The sequence below is a fragment of the Anas platyrhynchos genome, chromosome 19 (assembly GCF_047663525.1).
Source record: "Anas platyrhynchos isolate ZD024472 breed Pekin duck chromosome 19, IASCAAS_PekinDuck_T2T, whole genome shotgun sequence".
NCBI classification, from domain to species: domain Eukaryota; kingdom Metazoa; phylum Chordata; class Aves; order Anseriformes; family Anatidae; genus Anas; species Anas platyrhynchos.
This window is the reverse complement of record NC_092605.1, coordinates 11,749,808-11,770,751: the sequence shown is the minus strand read 5'-3', so window position 1 is coordinate 11,770,751 and position 20,944 is coordinate 11,749,808. Positions and strand designations below refer to the sequence as shown.

Here is a 20,944-nt window from a genome sequence, read left to right as displayed (position 1 = left end):
AGCTCTATGTAACACAGTCCTCCCGCACCTTCATGCTGTGTTGTGTCCTGACTCTTTTCCCCAGGCAGATGAGTGGAGCTTCCTACAGGTTGGAAGAAGGGAGGGGGTGAAACTGGCTTGAGGCTTTCTGTTCCCTGAGATCCACATGGGCTAACTCTGCTCCCATGTTGGCACCAGCTAGGAGGTTTTCTTCACGGCACCTCTGCCTTGTTCTGCCCAGATAGTTTGTGGGAAGGCTTTTCCACTCCTGGCTCTTATCTCTGGTCAGAGCACTGTTTTCTGCTATATCAAGTCACACTGATTTCTACCCACTAGTAAGGACTCCCAGCTGGAAGGAACAGACCCAGAGTTACATTTCTGCTTGGAAATGAGCCCTGAGACTTTTATATATATATATATATATGTATATATATAAATATATAAAATTTATGTACAGAACAAAGCATTGGCAATAGGTGAGAGTAGCTTGAGAGCTCAGTGCTTGTAGGTTCATGCAGATTCGGGGATGTTTGGCTCTGCCTGCATTGGAGCATGGGTCTGATCTGATGTCTCATGATGTCTTGGGGTTGCTCAAGTTCTTTCAGTGGTGCCTATTCTGCTTTCCTCATAGAAAATAACAAGTTATTAGTTTTGCTCTCATGTGGGCTGACAATACATTTGGAAACAGATATACATGTATTTTTTTATAGAAGCAAATTTCTGTTTCCTGGCCAACCAGGTCACCATGCCTTGCAGTTTTTCAAAGGAGCTTGGGGAAAAGTAAGGATGCCAGAGGAGACACCTAGCTACAAACCTCCAGGTTGGAACAGGAGAAATAGACTCCATAACATTTATATGCTGCCATTACAGGCATCAGTACAAATATAGAACATCTTTTTCCCCTCCTGACTGGATACCAGCTAGAGGGTACTCTGAGGGGGGGGGGGGGTACTGATGTTTTAGCCAGTGGAATTAGCTGAGTGGTTCCTCTGATGGGGTAGCAGCAGTTGGTGAGCACCCTCCCTGCCTGCCCAGGGTCCTGCTCTCCTCTTTGCAGAGAAGTAAGTTGTGTGAAGTGCAGAGCAGCCACAAAGGAGCAAGCACAAGTGTGTGGCCCTGCCCTTCACAGTGCAGAGCATCCCTGACCAGCAGTGAGGCACTGTGAAGAGGAGCCCAGTTTCCTTGTGAGGAAGGAAGAATTAAATGATAGTCACACTGTCCTAAATATGTCCTTAAACCCTGTGCACAATGGAACTGCAACCTGCTCTTCTTCCTAGCTTTTATGCAAGGTTAACTGCACCAGTAGATTCTGGGGGAAAACAAAGTGTTTGATAAAAACAAAGCAAACAGTCCGAGCCTTTTCTGTTCTCTGCTGCCCATGCTCTTTCCTTGAGAAAGAAGATGCAGTTGTTACTGCTCATCCCTGGGAGATCTGAGATCCCATTCTCTCGGCCAAGACTCTGCCCCTTTCCACACCACGTGTTGACACCATCCTGCCCCTCTTCCTCTCTAGCAAGTTCTGGCATGTGCACATAGCTGCTTTTGCAGTGCAGAGCCCCCCTCTGTCCCCTTCACGGCCTCCTTGTTGCGAAGCATCGCATCCAGCCTCACCATGATGGGTGCCAGCACTGTCTCCCACAGGTATCTGGACACGATGGAACGAGCCCTGGCTGCGGGAGAACAGGTTTTGATTGAAAACCTGGAGGAATCTGTGGATCCAGTTTTGGGGCCATTACTGGGGAGAGAAATGATCAAGAAGGGAAGGTGAGCTTCTGTAAGGCTTAATGGCATGTGTGCTTCCATCGTGGTGTTTGGGATCTTTGTGCTGTTGTGCTCTCCTTTTCTGACCTCAAATTGTGTGCTCATCTATGGCAGCACTAACATCCTCCCTTCAAAAGTGAGAGCATTTTAAATCAGGCATTCACAGGCAATTCAGTCAAAGCATGGCTTTGAAATAAATCTGGCTTTTTTGTTTAGCTGGACAGTGCCATTGAAACCTCATGTAAAAGTGAGACCTTTTGTATAACAACTTTGGTGTCTGTAATTGGCTATCCTGGTCCTGGAACTATTACTAAAATAGCTATTGCTGTTGTGAAGAAAAGTAACCTTGTATTTTAGCAAACACTAAATCATTTAGGATTACAGCTACAGATGTAAGCATTAGGAATATATAAGTGTTCCTTAATGAGGGCAAGTTCTTCATGGCAGTCACTGGTCATCCTCCAGCCTGGAGGAGTTCAGAGAGAGGGGCAGCAAGGGATTGACATTTTTGTGCAAAATGAGCACATTTTTAGAATGTGCTCAAAGGCAACCAATAAAACCTTGTGCTCAGAGCTAAAGTTGGATCAGGGACTCTTTTGATGCTGTTTCTCCAGTTTTTGCAGAGCAAAGTCACCTGCCTTTAGAAGGATGCACTTCGCTTGGGCTTCTCCAAGTCTGTGCCTCCTGCAGCAACCCAACTGCAACCCTGCTTCTAGCTTTCAGAAGTAAAAAACAATATCCTGGCTAAGTGCTGGATCTTCCATTCCTTAAGTTCCTTGAGGATTGTTTCCATACTTAACTGTGAGTTTAAAGTTTTCCAGGCCCAGTTCAAGTCCCAGTGCTTTTCGGTAGAACACACAGATGGCCTTTGGTAGTCCTGGCAAGGAAGGCTTCTTAGAATCAGGGCACTCCTGGACACTGCCATGAACTGCTTGTGCTGTGTGATCTCTCTCTGCCTCATTTTCCCAGCTGTAAAAGCAATAGAGGTGCTCAAGAAGAGACCTAGTCAGCTGATGTTTGACAGGAAAGTGTATTCAAATTCCTGTGGTGACACCACTGTTTCCATTACAGCCCAGCTGCATCCCTGAAAGCATCACTGTTGCCCTCATCCATGCCCAGTTTCCCTTTTCCTCTGTTTCCCATGTGTGTTGTCAAACCTGGGTTCAGAACACCTCAGTTCCTGGGGTTCAGCCTCCCTGCTCTCTGAGTTTTAGACTGGGTGGGACAAGAGAAAGCTGAGTTTTCCCAAGAGATGTTACCTCCCAGGAATGGCACCAAGCTGCTCTCTGAACCCAGCTTCGCTGCTCAAGCTCAGTGTGATCAGCCAGCTTGGCTCAAACCCACATACAAGACAATTTTAGCTGTAGCCAGTTAGAATCTCAATGCTGGGAGGCTTTTCTTCCATGTAATGCCAGCCTTAGGCAGAATACGGTCTCCATACAAAGCAAGGAAGGTTTCTGGCTCACACTGACCACCCCAACGCTGGAAATTGTGAGTCTTCTCAAAGAGAGGCCAAAATTCAGGGGCAGGACTCTGGGGTTTTTATCCCAAATCAGGAATGTTTCAAGTATGTCCAATTTCAAATACTTTCTGCTTTAAAAGTGATTGCTGTGTGCATAGTCCCATTGCTGGTAGATTCCATTGGCTGATACTACCATTTGTATTTGGGTGAAACATCCTGGAAGAGATGTGCACTCATTCTCCTGCTGTAATTTCAGGTACATTAAGATCGGGGACAAAGAATGTGAATACAACCCTGCTTTCCGTCTCATCCTCCACACAAAGCTAGCAAACCCACATTTCCAACCTGAGCTGCAGGCACAGTGCACCCTCATCAACTTCACCGTCACACGGGATGGTTTGGAGGACCAGCTGCTTGCAGCAGTGGTCAGCATGGAGAGGCCAGACTTGGAGGAGCTCAAGGTCAGTAGCTGGGAGCTTGCACTAGGAGGCAGTAATTTTTTATTTTTTATTAAATACAGCTATTTTAAAACAAATAGCATTTCATGTGCAAAGGCGTAGAAATCACAGAGCTCTACGTAAAATCAGGAGATTTCCCTCAGATGAGGATTTTTTCTGCAACTTTTTGTTTTCTTGGCATTTTGAAAATACTTAAACTGGAATTTTAAGTCTTTTTTTTTTTTTTTTTTTTTCCTCAAAAAATTTGGGTAACAATATCTCATCCTATTCCTATCCTATATGTAATTGGTAACTGAGATTCTCATTATGTCATTTTTCTCTAGACTTTACCTCCAAAATAGTATCTGTGGAATTAATCTCACTTAATTTTATGCTTTTATGGCACCAGATTCCCACTGTAAATATTGTGAGGCTGGTAACTATTTTTTTTCTGTTCTGGTTCTTCTTCCCACTATCTTGTAATTGGCCAAAATATTCTCTCCCTCTCCCTCCCCTTCTCCCCCTCTCCCCTTCTCCCCCTCTCCCTTTCCTTCTTCCTCTCTCTCTCCCTTCTTTGTTTTTGTTTTTCTTTTAATAAGTATGACTTCAGTTTCAATATAACTTTTTGAAGAAAAGCTTTTTTTGCTAACAGCACATTTAGCAATATAACGGATATGTATAATACTAAATATTTACTGAGGGTGAGAATAAATTTACTGCACACATTCAGTCAGGCCAGGCCAGTTTTGTAATAATCTTTTCATTTAATGAGATTCTAAAACACGTTAGCTGTGCAGTCTTAATGATGCATTTCGTTTTAAACAGGCTCATGTGCTAACGAGCCAAAAGATGGCATAAAAAGTACGTAATGAACTGATTTAATGTGTAATCCGTGGTTATCTTGCTGGGACCATGAGGGACCTGGAGCATCTCCATCAGGCACCCTGGCACTCGCTCATCGCTGTCATGCACAGGCTGCGTGCGGGCACTTGCTTTTGCTGATTTGCACAGACGGGGGCTGTGTGGGCTGACCATGGGTAGCACAGCAGTGTCGTTAACTGCTGGTACATTTAGGACCATTCCTCTTAGCCTCAGCAGTGCTGTGTTAATGGCTGTAGTCACAATAAGAAAGACAAATTCAATATCATGTGCAGTCATCAAATCCACTATTAGGCTCTGGAAATTTGTAATCTGCAGCACTTCCTCCCTTGCTATAAAAGAACTGTGTGTTAGGGAGCAGTGAAAGTGATGTGAAATGAGCATCATATCTTTTGGAGTCCTTGCTTCTTCAGGATGTGTGTGCCGTGGAAGAGGAAGGTTGGACACAAGAGCATGGAAACCTATCCCTGGGTGTCAGCCATGCCTCCAGCTCCAGGGGATTTGGGGCTTCATTAACACCAAATAGATGTAGATTAGTGTGGGATGCAATTTTCTTTTTCTGTAGGAATATTTAAGACTTTTTTTTTTTTTACCCCCTCTGATTCTCTTCTTCTGCCTCTATTTCATTTACTAACATGGACAAAACCACTGGGGCTGCTGTCTGATACCTGTGGGGAGATCCTTGAAAACATGTTTGTATTGCCGGATTCCCCAAAGTAGAGGCCACTTCTCAAGGTGTGCTCGTAGCAGTTCTTTATTCCCTGGGACAACAGGGATGGATTTGGCAGCTGGGGAAGGTTGAAGGCTCTGACGCATGGGCAGATGGAGGTGGCTCCTACAGACCTGTGCAGCAGATGCTGTTCTCAAAATCTCCTTATGGAGCAACCTTACGCATGGAGCCCAGAATTTATTGTTAATAAAATGAACAACTTAATAGAATCATCATAGAATCATAGAATGGCTTGGGTTGGAAAGGGCATTAAAGATCACCTAGTTCCAACCCCCCCTACCATGGGCTCTAATCTAGATCTCCCTTCTTTTAATTTAAAACCATCCCCCCTCATCCTGTCAATAGCTGGTTGAGCAAAAAATCACTCTCCAGCTTTTTTATAAGCCCCCTTCAAGTACTGGAAAGTTGTGATGAGGTCACCCCGGAGCCTTCTCTTCTGCAGGCTGAACAGCCCCAGCTCTCTCAGCCTTTCTTCATAGAAGTGCTTCAGCCCCTTGATCATCTTTGTGGCCCTTCTCTGGACCCATTCTAACAGCCCCACATCCTTCTTGTGCTGGGGGCCCGAGACCTGGACACACTACTCCAGGTGGGGCCTCACCAGGGCAGAGCAGAGGGGGACAATCACCTCCCTCCCCTGCTGCTCACCCCTTTGTTGATGCAGCCCGGGATGCAGTTGGCCTTCTGGGCTGCAGGTGCATACTGCTAACGCTGGATCATGTCAAGCCTTTCATCCACCAGAACCCCCAAGTCCTTCTCTGCAGGGCTGGTCTCAGTGAGTTCTTCCTCCAGTCTGTGCTCACATCTGGGATTGCTCTGACTCACGTGGAACACATTGCACTTGGACTGGTTGAACCTCACTAGTTTCATGTGGGCCAACTTCTCTGGCCTGTCCATGTCCCTTTGGATGGCATTCCTTCTTTCTGTTGCATCAACTGCACCACTCAGCTTGGTGTCATCTGCAAACTTGCTGAGAGTGCACTCGATCCCACTGTCTGTGTCACTGACGAAGATATTAAACAGTACCGGTCCCAGGACAGACCCCTGAGGGACACCACTCGTCACTGGCCTCCACCTGGACATAGAGCCATTGACCACCACTGTCTGGGTGTGACCTTCAAGCCAACTCCTTATCCACTGAGTGGTCCACCCATAAAATCCATTTCTCTCCAATCTGGAGACCAGGATGTCATGAGGGACCATGTGAAAGGCCTTGCAGAAGTCCAGGTAGACCGGTCGTCCTTTGTCAACTGATGCAGTCACTCCATTGTAGAAAGCCACCGGACTGGTCAGGCACATTTACCCTTGGTGAAGCCATGCTGGCTGTCTCAGACCACCTCTTTGTCTTATATATGCGTCAACACTGCTTCCAGGAGAATGTTTTCCATGATCTTGCCAGGCAGAGGTGAGGCTTACTGGTCAGTAGTTCCTCAGGTCCTCCTTTCTACCCTTTTTAAAAAAGGGAGCGATGTTTCTCTTTCCAGTCAACAGGGACTTCATCTGAATGCCAGGACTTTTCAAATAGGTGGTCTCCAACCTGCTCTTCACTTACAGTGGGCAGGACTTTGCTCCCCCAGCCTCCATCTATGGGTTCAGGAAAATGAATGACATGGGAAGCCTGACTGGCAGTGAAGACTGAGGCAAAGAAGTTGCTGAGTACTTCAGCCTTCTCCAAGTCTGTCACTACCAGTTCACTCTTCTCATCCATCAGAGGGGGTACACTCTCCTTGGCCTTTCTTTTCTGAGCAATGTACCTACAGAATCCCTTGCTGTTATTCTTTGCATCCCTTGCCAAGCTCTGTTCCATCTGTGCCTTGGCTTTCCTGATCCCATCCTTGCATATCTGGACCGCATCCCTGTACTCTTCCCAGGCCACGTGTCCCTGCTTCCACTGCCTGTGGATTTTCTTCTTGCACCTCAGTTTGACCAGCAGGTCCTTGCTCAGCCATTCCAGTTGTCTGCCCTCTTTTTTATGCAGGGGGATGGAGAATTCTTGTGCTCTAAGGAAAACATCCTTAAAGAGTCTCGAGCTCTGCTCAGCTCCTTTGTCCCTAAGGACAGTGTTCCAGGGGATCTCAGCTACTAGGTCTTTAAACAGCTTGAAGTTTGCTCTTTGGAAGTTCAGGGCCCTGACTTTGCTCTTTGCCAGGTCTGTATTCCTCAAGATCGCAAACTCAACCAGGGCATGGTCACTGCGGCTCAGACTGCCTCCAGTCTTGACCTCTTTAATGAGCTCTTCCATGTTGGTGAGCACCAGGTAAAGTAACGCTTCTCCTCAGGTTGGTTTGTCTAGTACCTGGATGTTATCCTCAACACACTCCAAGAATCTTCTGGATTGCTCACAGCCTGCTGTGTAGTTTTCCCAGCAGACATCCAAGTGTTTGAAGTCCCCCATCAGGATGAGAGCGTGTGAGTGTGATGCTTCTTGTAGTTGAAGCAAGAATGCCTTGTCCACAGGCTTCCCTTGATCAGGCGGTCTGTGGTAGACCCCAACCACAAGCTGTCTTTTATTGGTGCGGTCCTTAACTCTCACCCATAAGCTCTCAACCTGTCTGTGGCTGTTTCTCAAAGGCAACTCTTCCCAATCAATTCCTTCCCTGGTGTACAGGGCAACACCCCCTCCCTTCCTTCCCTGTCTATCCCTTCTTAAGAGCTTGTAGCCCTCTATTCAAATGTTCCAATTATGTGATCCATCCCACCATGTTGATAGTGATAGTAATCAGGTGATAGTAATCAGGTCATATTTGTCTAATTGCACCATGGTTTCCAGTTCCTCTTGCTTGTTTCCTATGATGCGTGCATTGGTGTAGAGGCATTTCAGCTGGGCAATCAGTCGTATTGCGTTTCTAGAACCCTCCCTGATTGCAGTGGGACAGTTCACAAGTGTGTGTTTCCCTGCCATTACTTAGGGTAATAGTGTTCTCAGGTATGCTTTCTTTGCTCAGAGCTGCATCCCCTTCCCTCACCACATCTAGTTTAAAGCCCTCCTGATAAGCCCAGCCAGCTTACTGCCCAGAACTCTCTTCGCCCTCCTGGACAGCTGTGCCCCATCCGGCGTCAGCATGCCTGATACCTCAAAAGCACGTCCAAGATTATTAGTCCAAGTACAGTAACACTGACACTTTATGCGTGTTTTCTCAACAGAGTCTGCTTATGGAATCTCTTGCTTCATTATTCAGTCTTTTTGTTCCTTCTTACCTTTGAACTGGCTTTATCTCATTCACAGCATTGCATGCCTGCTACAATGGGTATGCAGAGTCTGAAACCTCAGATACCATGGCACATTTGTACTCTGCCACGTTTTTGTTCTAGAGACAGTTCAGGCTGTGCAGAATAACTGCATGTTGTGACTCTGAATTAAAGCCAGGCTAAAACAGGTTAAGGGAGTAGGGAGCTGGCTTTGAGACAACCACGGCTCAAAGGAACTGAAACCAATTCAGGTCAAGGCAAGCAACTCCAGGTCCTGAGACCGTCCCTGTCAGGTCTGCAGGTGTAATGCAGCAGTCCACCATCCTGGTCACATGGCTTGCTGGGAAATTCAGGAAGAAAAAGAGCTCTTTACAAGTGGATTGAAAATACAGGGGTTTTGTTTGCTTTGTTATGGTTGAATGGTTTGGTTTTTCTCTGGTTTGTGATGTTAAGATAATAGAGTAAACCCAGCAGATAGGACAGGTGGCTGCTGTGGCTCACTGCAGTCTACTATCTGACCTGGGATGGTGCTGGTAATGAGTCCTCCCGTCCTCCCAAACTGCCCGTAGGCTCTGGGGGCCTTTTTTTTTTTTTTTTTTTTTTTTTTTTCACGAAGCAAGATTTTAAAGGGTTTTAGAATAACCTGTTTCCCTGAATTAGCACTGTTATGTATCAACTGTGAAATAACAGATAATGAGCTCCACTGCAGAAATAAGAAATGATGACCTTGCTACTGCTGAAAACAATAGCAGGATAAAGCTGCAACAGATGCAGGCTGTTGTGGGAAATACAGCATTGTGTGCCCTTCTAAGGGTGCTTTTCAGAAATTGCATGGTGATTACAAGCTATTGGAGCAAAAGTCACACACGTCCTCATTAAGAACTGCAGGGCTTACAGTCTGTGGTCTGGAATAATAGCTTGCAAAATGTCATTTTTCAAGGCATGCTATGCTTGAGTGACAGGAACTTACAAAATTAGCCATGTTAGTTTTCTGTTTCAAGACTTGTAAAATATTTACCACCATGTTCAAACTCCTGTGTGTAATGCCTAAGGAACAGGCCTTTAAGAACAGCCATTTATAGCTGAAATACCAATAAACGGCATGCTTCAGTGCACAGTCTGCTGAATACTTGGCTTGACATTAACATAGAATGAGTGTGTGCAGCAAGTATATGAAATTTCAGCCCAAATATCGAAAGATTACTCATTAATGAAAGAGTTGGTTAATCTCTTTGAAAGCCTCTGACAACAGAGCAAATACTAGTGGCTCCCTTTTGTGGGACTGGAAGAGGCATGGGGATACATTTCCCATTTCTGGCAATCTTTCAGCCCCCGTGGGTGGTTGGAAGGTTGGGTAGGTTTTCCAGAAAGAGTCTTTGGAGGATTAAATCTCTTGGTTCATGCCACTGAATCTGCCATGGGACAGCTGATGTGACCCATTCCATATGTGCTGCACATGCACCACCTCTGCTACTTCATGGAGCTGGCTAATTTCTGAAGGCCTTTAAAACATTATTTTGCAAGTTGTTTGAATCACTTGGTTGTGTCACTTAAATACAGTGTCTGGACTTAAAACACTACTCTTTGACAGAGTATTACATAACAGTGTGTTAGTGATTGACTTTATTTTTTTAGAGGATAGTCACCAGGTTTATAACTTCAGCATCCAAACTAGATATATGACTTTGCTATGGGATGTTTTCTGTCATGCCATTAAAAACAGGCATTTGCAATAGGACCCCATAGTGAAATAATGTAGTGCACTTGAAGTTCACCATACATGTAGAATAGTGCAGTCACATTTCATAGAAGAGGCTCTGTTCTGGAGGACCATTTCAAAAAGAAGCCAGATGAGTTTTTATTTCCACTTTGAACAGTGTTAATCACTGGCGTTTCTGCAGAAGAGGGAAATGGAACAAGTAGCTGGGGAGAGCCAAGGGAGAATTATTTCACATAAATAGGAGCAATTTTTGGTAGAATTCAAAAGGTCTGCCCTTGAGGCAAGATGATTGCTGATTGTCTGTTTCTGCTTGGCTATCTTCGCATTAACTTTGCAAACCCTTTTTTGTGGGGCCTCCCCCAGCATGTACAACTTTTAGCACATATAGCTGATGGGCTGTGAGGTCTTGAGGCCAGGGTCCAACTGGGAGCAGCAATGAGCAAGACTGTGACTTTGCTCTCAGTTCTGACCCTGAGATGAGTTGTGCTCCTCTCTGTGCCCTAGTGAGCCTGCCGTTGTTTCACCATCTGCTTTCAGTCCCTCAGTTCTCACTGCCGTTGGGACTGGTGTTGACTTGAAGTGGGGTATGCAGAGCTTCACAGGGGGGTGAGTAGCAGCTATGTTAGTATGTGGGCTTGCTCCATAGGGACTATCCAGGCTGAATTATTCCTAATAAATAGGTCCTTTTAAGAAAGAGATGCAGGATGTGTGTTTGAGAATGTCTGAATTGGCTGAATGTCTTTTCCTCTTGTTTCATTTCCAGCACTTTAATACTTTTCTAGTGGAAGGGCTCAGTTCTCCTGATGCTTTCTGTGCTGTTCAGGATTTCTCTGAATCAATGATATATTAGGTGTGGAGTCATCCTCAGAGCTCTCCCCATACCCAAGAATCATAGAGAGCAGGAGTAATCAATATTGGACTGTGGCAATGATTACTTAGAAGCCTATCCCCATGTGAAGGTGGTTAATCCTTGCTTTACTGCATGTTTTGTGGCTAAAACTTTCTGCACTGGTTATTTGCAGTCAGATCTCACGAAGCAACAGAATGGATTCAAAATCACCTTGAAAACATTAGAGGACAACCTGCTCTCTAGACTGTCATCGGCATCTGGGAACTTCCTGGGAGACACAGCACTGGTGGAAAACTTGGAGATCACTAAACAGACAGCAGCAGAAATTGAAGAAAAGGTAAAAAGACAGTGATAGCCCAGAGAAAAATGTGTATGATGTTATCGTTAAGGATTTGTGGGTGAAACATAGCCTCTTTGCTATGCTAGTCTGTATGACTTCTGCTGAGTAGTAAATAGAAAGTGGTATAAATTGAAGTGTTCTCCATTCTGGCCAGCTTTAAGCTATTTAATTCTTTGGAGCTTTTGTATGTTAAATGGACTATTTAAGACCAAGAGAAAATGGCAATATCTGATGTAAAGATGATAAAATTTACACACTGTAGCAAGGCAGCTTTAAACTGCTCCAGCATAATTCTGAATACATTGCACTTCTTCAATTAGGTTGCATTTTAGTACTGACAGGGGACTAGAGTCTGTGGAGCTTGTGATCTCAAGTAAATCTGCAAGAACTTGAGTATTTCATACCCATCCGTTCCTTAGGGTGTAAATCAGCTGTTGCAATGGCTGTGCACTGTCAGTGTTGTCATTTACCTGGGTCACCTTGCTGGCCACATGGGGATAGTTAAATGCATGGTGGTTTTGCCCTGATGCTAAGGGAATTTGAGAAATGTTGTCATGACAGGATTGCAATAGGACCTCTGTCAGACAATCCTCAGCTGCTGCCCTTCCCAGTCCTTTCACCTTCACAGCCTGCACTTGTCCTCCAGCCCGTGGGTCCATGCTGCCTGGATAGGTTACCCATGTGCTCAGGTCAGGCTGGAACTGCCTCCACATGAAAAAAATGAACGATTTCTGCTAGCTCTTTATGGAACATCATATGCATCCAGCTTCCTAAGGATGGTATGCTCAAAGGGCATGTTGAAGGGATGTTTTGGTATGGCAAGGTTGGCATCTCCTTATTGAAGAAAGTGTTCTTGAGATGCTTCAGCTTCTGAACAAGATGAGGCTGAAATGTTGGTGACTGCCAACACTGTGGCGATGGGGATGGATGTTGGACCTTGGATTTGGTTTTTATGATTTTTGTACCCACATGGAAAGCAATCTCAGGACAATGTTAGAACTCTGCTTCTCAAGTCAACCCCTACTCTGTTCTTGGTTTGTCTACACAAAATAATGTTCAGCCAGTATTTTCTTTCCTATACCAATTCTACCCACTATATTTACGAAGAGCAACTGTCTTCCCCACCTTTGGCTTTTATGCTATTAGATTGAGTAAGCATTTTGTGGGTAGCACAACTGAAAGTTGGCTAAGTCGAGGATAGACCCTGGCCTCCCTGTGTAGACACTGAAGAGATGTAAGTGCTATCAGAGAAGGCATGGGGATGAGGAAAGCTCATCTGACATGTATGGGTGCATTATGTCTGTTCATGGCCCATGCAGGTGTTTGTTGTTGCAAACTTTGCATATGCTTTTTTTTTTTTTTTTTTGAGATTCTACAGCCCATCATTGCTTTCAGGGACGTGCAGACAGACTAATCCCATAGATCCCAACATGTGTTGGTTGCACATAACAGGTTAAGGCTCAGTCAGAGCTTCATTGGGAAGGTTTGTTGTGCTCAGATCATGGCAGAGAGAGTCCCAGCAGTGTGCATTTCTCTGGGGGCTGTGTTGTGCTCTGCAGGTTTGTACCATATATGCTTGAGCCCCTTTCTGCCACATCCCCACTGAATGGTTCGCTGAGCTAGTTGGATCAGCGCTGAAAGACACTTATGACTGTATGTAGTTTGAGCCTAAAATAATCCCCAAGAGAATCAAGGATGTCACTTTATGATGCTGAAGTGGATTAAAAGAATGAACAGGACTGAGATGTTAGAAGAGTGATGTATCTGCCAAAAGGATTTTCACCATATACATCACAGCAGCTGTGCTGACACCTGACCATCCAGGCAGGGGTGCATTAGATGCTGGAGAAGAAAGGCAGCAAATAGCCATTAAATAGTAGCAGTTCTCAGCCTTGGGGGAAACCGTCTCAAGAGAAGCACTGACTGTTCAGCCCTGTGTTATTAATGATTTGCACGGGAGGGGACAATTAGCAGGAGAAGCTCATTGATGATGAAAATAATTCCAGTTAGTGAAGAGCAGGAACTGTAGTGAGAACTCTGGAGGGGGGGCTTGGGGAAGCAGAGGACTGGACAATGTGAGGATAAATGCAGATAAATGGAGAATATACCAGAGGAAGGTGGTTGCTAGAAGCAAATGGCTCGAGCCTGATGCACCATGCTCTGGAGAGCAGAGACCACATGCCAGTTGCCCACTTCTTGACCTAGTGTCTTTGTGGAAGATAACAACCTTCCCCTGCTCTGCATATTCACTCAATGTGCAAGGATGTTTTCACCATAGTTTTGCTCTGTGTTTTCCTTCCAGGTCCAGGAGTCAAAGGTGACGGAAGCCAAGATTAATGAGGCAAGGGAGCACTACAGGCCTGCAGCCGCACAGGCCTCTCTGTTGTACTTCACCATGAATGACCTCCATGCCATCCATCCCATGTACCAGTTTTCTCTGAAGGTACTGTCCCTGCTCCCATGGCAGCAGAAGGCAGCTGAACTCCTTCCTTCTCTTACCAAGCATAAACGTTTTCTCTTGAGGGTATTAGAGCTATGAGGGTAATTTGAATAAGAAAGTAATCTAATCCAATTCCTTCTGCTCCTTTGGTTTTATGAAAAAAAAAAATACTTACAAGTCTACCTATATTATTATTAATACATGTTGTAAGAGTGTTAAGTAATTACTGGGGAAAGTTTGTCTGATAATTCTTGCAAATGATGAGCAGAGCACGTTTATCTCTGCCCATGGTGGTAGAAATGGTGTTTTATCAGTAAGCCTGCAAGACCCAGTGATGAGCAGCATGAGTGTTGAAGGAAAAGGTCTGACTGTGCTACATATTGCGTGTGGGCTGGCATCTGTATTTGACTCTCCATTTGCTGGTCATCTCCACCTCAGGTGGTTAGATTGAGATCAGGTTAGATCAGCCTTAATTAGCTTTTCTTTCTTTTCCTTGGTTTCTTTGTAAGCAAGTGAACTGAAGTCATAGTCACAGCGAAAAGTCACAGTCTGACTTAGAGGTGCATTAACAGCCTTTATTACTAAAAATTCAATTTTTTTGCGAAGTAGAACTCTACAAGCCATTTGTTATCTCCTCCATACGCACAGACTTTTTGTCCTGGCAGATCAAGATGAGCAATGGATTTGAAAAAGATCATCTTGGGAAAGAGCCAATAAAGTACTTTTTTTTTTTTTCCTGTGTATTTTATATATTTATGCACAGAGATTTTGCACAGCGTTTGGAGTCACTTTCTCCCTCAGTTAATCTTTGCTTTATATTTGCATTTAATTCTGTATCTGTGATGTCATCAGGGTCATAATGTCTGTGCAGGTATTTCATAAGTTAATGAGAATTGCTGCAACCCTTAGCAATTATTCAAGATCTTGATCTTGAAACAGTCCTGACTTCCCAAATGACACAGTATTAAATCATTAATTCTCTCTCTAAACACAGTCCTGTCCTGCTGCAACCACAACACCAGGGATTTATTGCCACCTTTTGTACAAAAGGCAAATCATGCCCACTTCCATCTGTCCGAGACAAGAAGAGCTCAAACAGCTGGGGCTAAGGAGCCTAAAAGCTTCCTACGGTACAGTTGCCAAAACCTTTAAGATAGTCAACAGCATGGTGTGACCCCAGACTTGGGGCTAGTATCTGCGTATGGTTGGTATAGATAATATGTACGTGACCTGAATGCTCACCACCTGTCAGTGCAAGCCCACACGCACGCTTAGCTACAGTTTGGAGGAGCCCTCACATGGGCTGTGTTCTTGCTCTTCTCACAATGTCATCCAGTCATCAGACAGAAGAGGAGGACTCCAACCTTTCCTACAAGGATCTTAGACTAGAAATACAGATGGGATTTTTGGGCATCTTACCAGCTGGCAGGCTCAACTGCAGGCATGCTTGTGGTGGCAGTATGGACATCCAATGGGGATGATGTTGGGAGAGAGCCCACTTCTTGCCCTGTCTGTGCTCCTAAAATATATGGAGAACAGACATAGCCAAAGGGGCTGTGCTCCAAAGGCCTTTTTTTTTTTTTCTTTCTCTTTTTCTGTCCTATTAACCTAGAATATCCTCTGCTCAGCAAAGTGTCACTCTGTAGTGTATGGACACATTACATACAGAGCTGGAAATGGTGTCTCTCCTTTGGAGAACATTCTAGCCTTGAGCTGTTTCTGCTAGAACACCTGGAGAAGATTTCCAACATGACAAGTTGATGGCAATGTAATTATCACTGGTCCTAGTGATGGGGCTGAACTTCCTACTTGCTGTGTGGCAGCAGAGCCTAGCAGGAAGGCAGCAGCTTTTGTGGGAATGGTCATGTTTCCAAGTTTCTTGGTTAGCTTTGAGATATTGGCTTTCCCCTTTATGGCAAGTATGAGTGGACTGAGACTCCACTTGCTGCAAAGGAGGAGCAAGATCTTTAGAGTGCCCAGTGGTGAATTCATAGCTCCTGTCTTTGGTTCATGTCTGAGCTTCACTTGATCAGTTGTTTTCTGCTCCTTGGCTGGTGGGGAGGGAGGCTTCTCTCAAACTATCTCCTTTATCCTGGAAGCTCCTTAGGCAGAATCCCTCTATCTGTGTCCTGTTTGTGCTGCCCAAGACAGTGGGGCTGTCTTGGCCCCTGCACAGCTTCTAATGACCTGCTGCAGTAAAAATGATTCTGGCCAGCAGAGCTTCTGGGTATTTATTGAAGAGTTCCATTTTTAATGTTTTAATGCATGGAAAACATTTTTTGTTACAGGAGAAAGGTGTTTTGGGGAATGGAGGGTTAAATGAGATGGCATTGTAATCTAGTACTACTTCTAAATGGTTTCTTACATTGCCAAGTGACCTGGAAAAAGTAATCGAGAGAATACAATATTTTGAGCCACATCCACAAAGAAGCTTTTCTTTTCATTATCTACGACTCATATGCTGAAATACATTTCCCAGGAAAATGTACATATCTTTCATGCAAGGGTGCCCTTTGAAAGATTAATTTTCTACATATACATGGTAGATACAGGAGTGTCTGAAGTTTCACCTTTAATCTACCTCATCTGTATTTTGTTTGTTTTATGTTTTCCAGTTAACATTAGTAATGTGTATAAATACATAGATAATTATTTGGTGAAATGTTTTTATCTAATAAATTTTGATGACAGATCATAAAGCATTGTGTAAAGATACACAGAGATGATTTTAAAAATACTTACAACACAGCTAAAAGCCCATTATAAATTAGCAAACATGAGATTTATATGCGACTCCACAGCATGTTTTAACACTATTTAAAGAAATGTAAGCAGGAAAATCCATTCTGCTGTTACTTAATAATGCAGTAGGTATCAATGTTACTTTAATTTGTTGAGGCATCATTCTTCCTTTGTAGAGCCCTAAACATAATGCTGTCAACATAGCCATGGCTCGCCTGGTTGGTGTTATTAATTTGTATTGGCCTGGTTATTTCCTATTAACTTTGTCCCAGTGTATCAAGTCTTTGCATTGTTAATCAGGACATAGGCTTTTTCTTTTTCTTTTTCTTTTTTTTTTTTTTTTCTAGTGTCACCTGATAATTTGCAAATGCATTTTCTTCAGTCCGTTCTGGAAGTTTTTAAGTCTTTTTTTTTTTTAATTATTATTTATTTATTGTGTTATTTTTTAAAAATAATTTTAGATCAGAATGTTTTTGCAAGAATCCTTAGTATCTTATATAATAGCATCCTTGTTGATGCATGCACCCACTCTCAAGGGGAATTTGCTGGTTGATTAATCCCACTTCCATATGGTGAAGCCCTGCCTGCCCTTTTCACCCAGTCCTTAGTTGAATCCAGGCAGTAAAATACTCCTTGGACATTTTTGTATGTATGGGAATTGCTTTTTCTAAGTTCCAGCAATGTTTCTGAAATGAGAGGTATGCTTCCCTCTGGGAACACCAGTATCTTTGGCTCAATGTTTGAAGAGAAAGTGGGGTGTGTAATCACTCTGAGAGAATGTACTTGGTCTGAGAAATGTTTTCTATACTCATTGTCTTAATTCAGTCTGCCTGTCTCCACACTACTTTATTAAGCCCAAGTGATCACAGTGTCATGGGGTTTGTCATCGATGTCTGTCTGTATGTTCATGAAAAAGCACCTACAAGCAGACACAGAGACTGGTCTGTGGATGTTTCACCTGCCTCCTGAGGCTGTGGTCTATACTGCTGGGTGGGTGGGCTGCAGAGATCAAGTGTCTGAGTTGGCTTCACTTATTGTAGCACTTCAGGTGACCCACACATAGAGCATCTGGAAGCCATTGTGGTCTTTCTGTCTCCTCACCTAGGCATTCAGGATTGTGTTCCAGAAAGCCATGGAGAGGGCATCTCCAGATGAGAACCTCAAAGTGCGAGTGCTGAACCTCATTGACAGCATTACCTTCTCCGTGTTCCAGTACACGACCCGAGGGCTGTTTGAGTGTGATAAATTGACCTACACTGCTCAAGTCACATTCCAGGTAAACACCACTGTTGTATGCCATTTGTATGCAATGAATTATTTTACTGGCAAAGATAACAGCATGTGGAGAAGACCCACACTGCCATGGCCTTCAGCATCAAAGCAGCAAATACAAGGGTTGTAGAACTGATTTCCTTCTCTTCCTGTCTTGCTGGTAACAGTCACAGATGCTGTGTTTGATTTGCATTACACTGACAAACGGTTGTTTGAGAGAGACATACCTGCTTGCAGAGTCTGAAGAACAGAAAAGGAAGCTGGTCTTTGAGTCTGATTATTTTTGCCAAAAGAAATGCATGTTACATAGCTGCTATTTTTTTTTTTGTCTAGCGTAATACTATAATTTTTAGTCTACAATTTGAGCAAGGAGACATTTGTATACATCTATGCTGAAATCAAATTCAGACAGTAAACAGCTCTTGGCATTATGTTATGAAGTTGTTACTAAGTTTGTGCAGTGAATGACTACTTAAATGCCTCGACACGTAGAATGCAGATGTGAACCAAATTTGAGCTGCACAAATACTGCACAGGTCTGCCAGTGATTGCCATGATCTTTTTTTTTAATTCTACATAGCAAAATACTGTGTGTAACAGAAAAGGTAAATATATATATATGAATGGAACTAACAATATATTTAATTAATTGTCTGCGTGTTAAGGGTCAACGTATTTTTTACAGTCAGGCTTAATTCTGAACCAAAAGACACCTACATTTTCAAATATATTTGTCCGAATAAATTTAAATAATTTATTAATAAGCATTATATATATAATACTTATTATATATATAGTATATATATATATATGTAGTATTATATATACTATATAAGTAGCACACATGACTACATCATGCTTTGAAAATAGTTAAGGAATCACTTCAGCACATCAGGAAAACCAACATTCACAGTTACAGTTAGATAATGAGACCCAGGATTCTCCAGTATAAAAAAGTAGTTGGCTATTGAACTGAGTAGCTCATTACCATTGTTGGTGGAGGAGATGCCAGGCATGCTTCTGAAGCCATTGCCCTGTAGGCAATAATGAGGTACAGCCTAGCATTTGTGACAGTGAAATGAGAAACTCACCATTCCAGCACTGCTCTTTTTCCTCCCAGAAACTGTTCAGGATTTTTGGACTTTGTCTCTGACATTTCAGCAGTCTGGCAGTACACTTGGAATGGCAGTTCCAGCTGGGATCATGAACCCACAGGGCTCTCCAGAATTACCTACTTTCTGGCAGTCTTACTCCACGTGTTCCCCAGAGACACCATTGGTGCTAAAAACACTGGGAGTAGCTGAATGGCCAGATGCTCTCCAGCTCTCTGTTGTCTGAGATCTCAGGGACCTGCTTATTCTCTTGGTGCACGTAGTGTGAGGCTTCTGTTAGCACTCTCTCATACTGGAGTATGTCTCCCGTTACTTTCAAAATTGAACAAGATGGTGAGAGATGGGCAAGACCTTGGTAGCATACCCTAGGGATGCATGCTGTGGTTCCTTGCAGGAGTTATCTGTTCTTTAGCTGCAGATATCAAGTAGAGGGACTGCAGCACATCCTCCAACCTGTGTCTCTGCCAGCAATGTGAACCTAAACTACAGCTTTTGCCACATACATGTAGTTTTCCTATATATTGACCTTCTTATGTTGCCTGTCTTTATGATTATTCTGGGTTCTCTTTTGGGGAAACCCAAAGCATCTGTAGGGTTTGTTTCATCACACCCCTCTAGTATTGGGCACTGTGTACTTTTTAGCTGAGCATTTGACAGCTACTTGAGTAGAATAACTAATCTGATAGAGTACATCACTGCTTTGTATCCTGACTGCTCAAGGATATCTTGTTTGTTTGAAATTACAGATACTTCTGATGAGTAAAGAAATCAACGCACTAGAACTGGATTTCCTACTAAGATACCCAGCACAGACCAGGGTCACAAGCCCTGTGGAGTTCCTGTCTAATTACTCCTGGGGAGGAATCAAGGTACCTTTCATTTGAGCTGTGTGAAATCAGCATCCCTTGCCTCTTCTGAGGGCCTTTCAGCTGCTGTCAGATCAGACCTTATAGCACTGAGTGAGCAAAGTTCTGACCATGTATAAGAAGCAGCACAAAAATGCCACAGAAATTGAGAGTTCTGTAGGTACCTACAGTTGGTTAAAATATACTTTAAGGTAAAAGATCAATTTTGTGAGCTCTTTGTGACTCTACTCCTGATGTGTGTCTCTGAGAAGGTGATTTTTCCCATTGAGATTTAGGCTTTTCTCTCTGTAAGATGGGAATGAGAATGTCCTCTGGGTGTTGTGGTTACAGATTGTAAAGGACATTGACATCTTCACTGTATGTTGGAGGAGGTGAGACTTAAAGGCATATATGACCATCTGCAGAGATGTCCTAGGACAGAGCAGTGCCAGGTGATAGACCTACAAAAAATGCTATCGTGGCAGTGAGGCCGTCTAACAACTGCCATGTGTTTTGGAGCGAGAGCTGAGTAAGAGCATCCTAGAGAGGTGTGTGTTACCCCAACTTTACACCCGTTTTTCAACAGATGTGAATTGTGCTGGATCTGGACCTGATTCAGCAGGGCATGATTTGTTTTATGGAAGGGATAGGAATATTTTTCAAGTTACATGTGTTTGTTCACACCTTGCCTGAGATTATACCTTTGTTTTATTGTGACAGCTATGATCATATGACAGATATGATTCTCTGGCACCTGCTGGGATTTAAGAATCAATTTTATTTATAACATGCTGCTTTTATGGGACATTTCTGTGGTTCTGTGAAGTGGGGAGGAAAGACATCCTGGTTTCATCAGAATAGTTCTTAAAATTTCTTCTGGGACATTGGCATTTCCCTTCCTCTCCCTTCTAACACACTGAGAGTGTGTCTAGTTCCTGGAGGATGACCAGACAAGGTCTTAAGGTCCAAGACATCTCTGATATTATTTTCATGTTCATACAACTTCTGGTGGCTAACCAGAGTTTTGCAGAAGTCCTGGCTTGTGGTGCCACATGTCCTAGTCAAGTGCCACCTATCCTAGTCAAGGCTATGCTCGGCTGTGCTTTGCTTGGCAAACACCTTCTTTTAAGGTAACCCAGAAACAGAACTCTAAGTTCAGGCAACAGTTCAGAAATCAAATGGAGCTGAT

The 20,944-nt window shown here is 43.6% G+C and overlaps 1 protein-coding gene across 6 annotated transcripts in view; it reads left to right on the top strand.

The window, feature by feature from the left end:
- Positions 1-20,944, top strand: part of DNAH9 (dynein axonemal heavy chain 9) — a 200,549-nt gene that overhangs the window by 117,565 nt on the left and 62,040 nt on the right. For all 6 annotated transcript variants that reach the window (XM_072025908.1, XM_072025907.1, XM_072025906.1 and 3 more), the window contains 6 exons: positions 1,621-1,743; positions 3,459-3,663; positions 11,177-11,341; positions 13,647-13,787; positions 17,632-17,802; positions 19,657-19,779. In XM_072025908.1, coding sequence (XP_071882009.1) covers positions 1,621-1,743; positions 3,459-3,663; positions 11,177-11,341; positions 13,647-13,787; positions 17,632-17,802; positions 19,657-19,779 — 928 coding nt within the window. The remainder of the gene's footprint in view (positions 1-1,620; positions 1,744-3,458; positions 3,664-11,176; positions 11,342-13,646; positions 13,788-17,631; positions 17,803-19,656; positions 19,780-20,944) is intronic.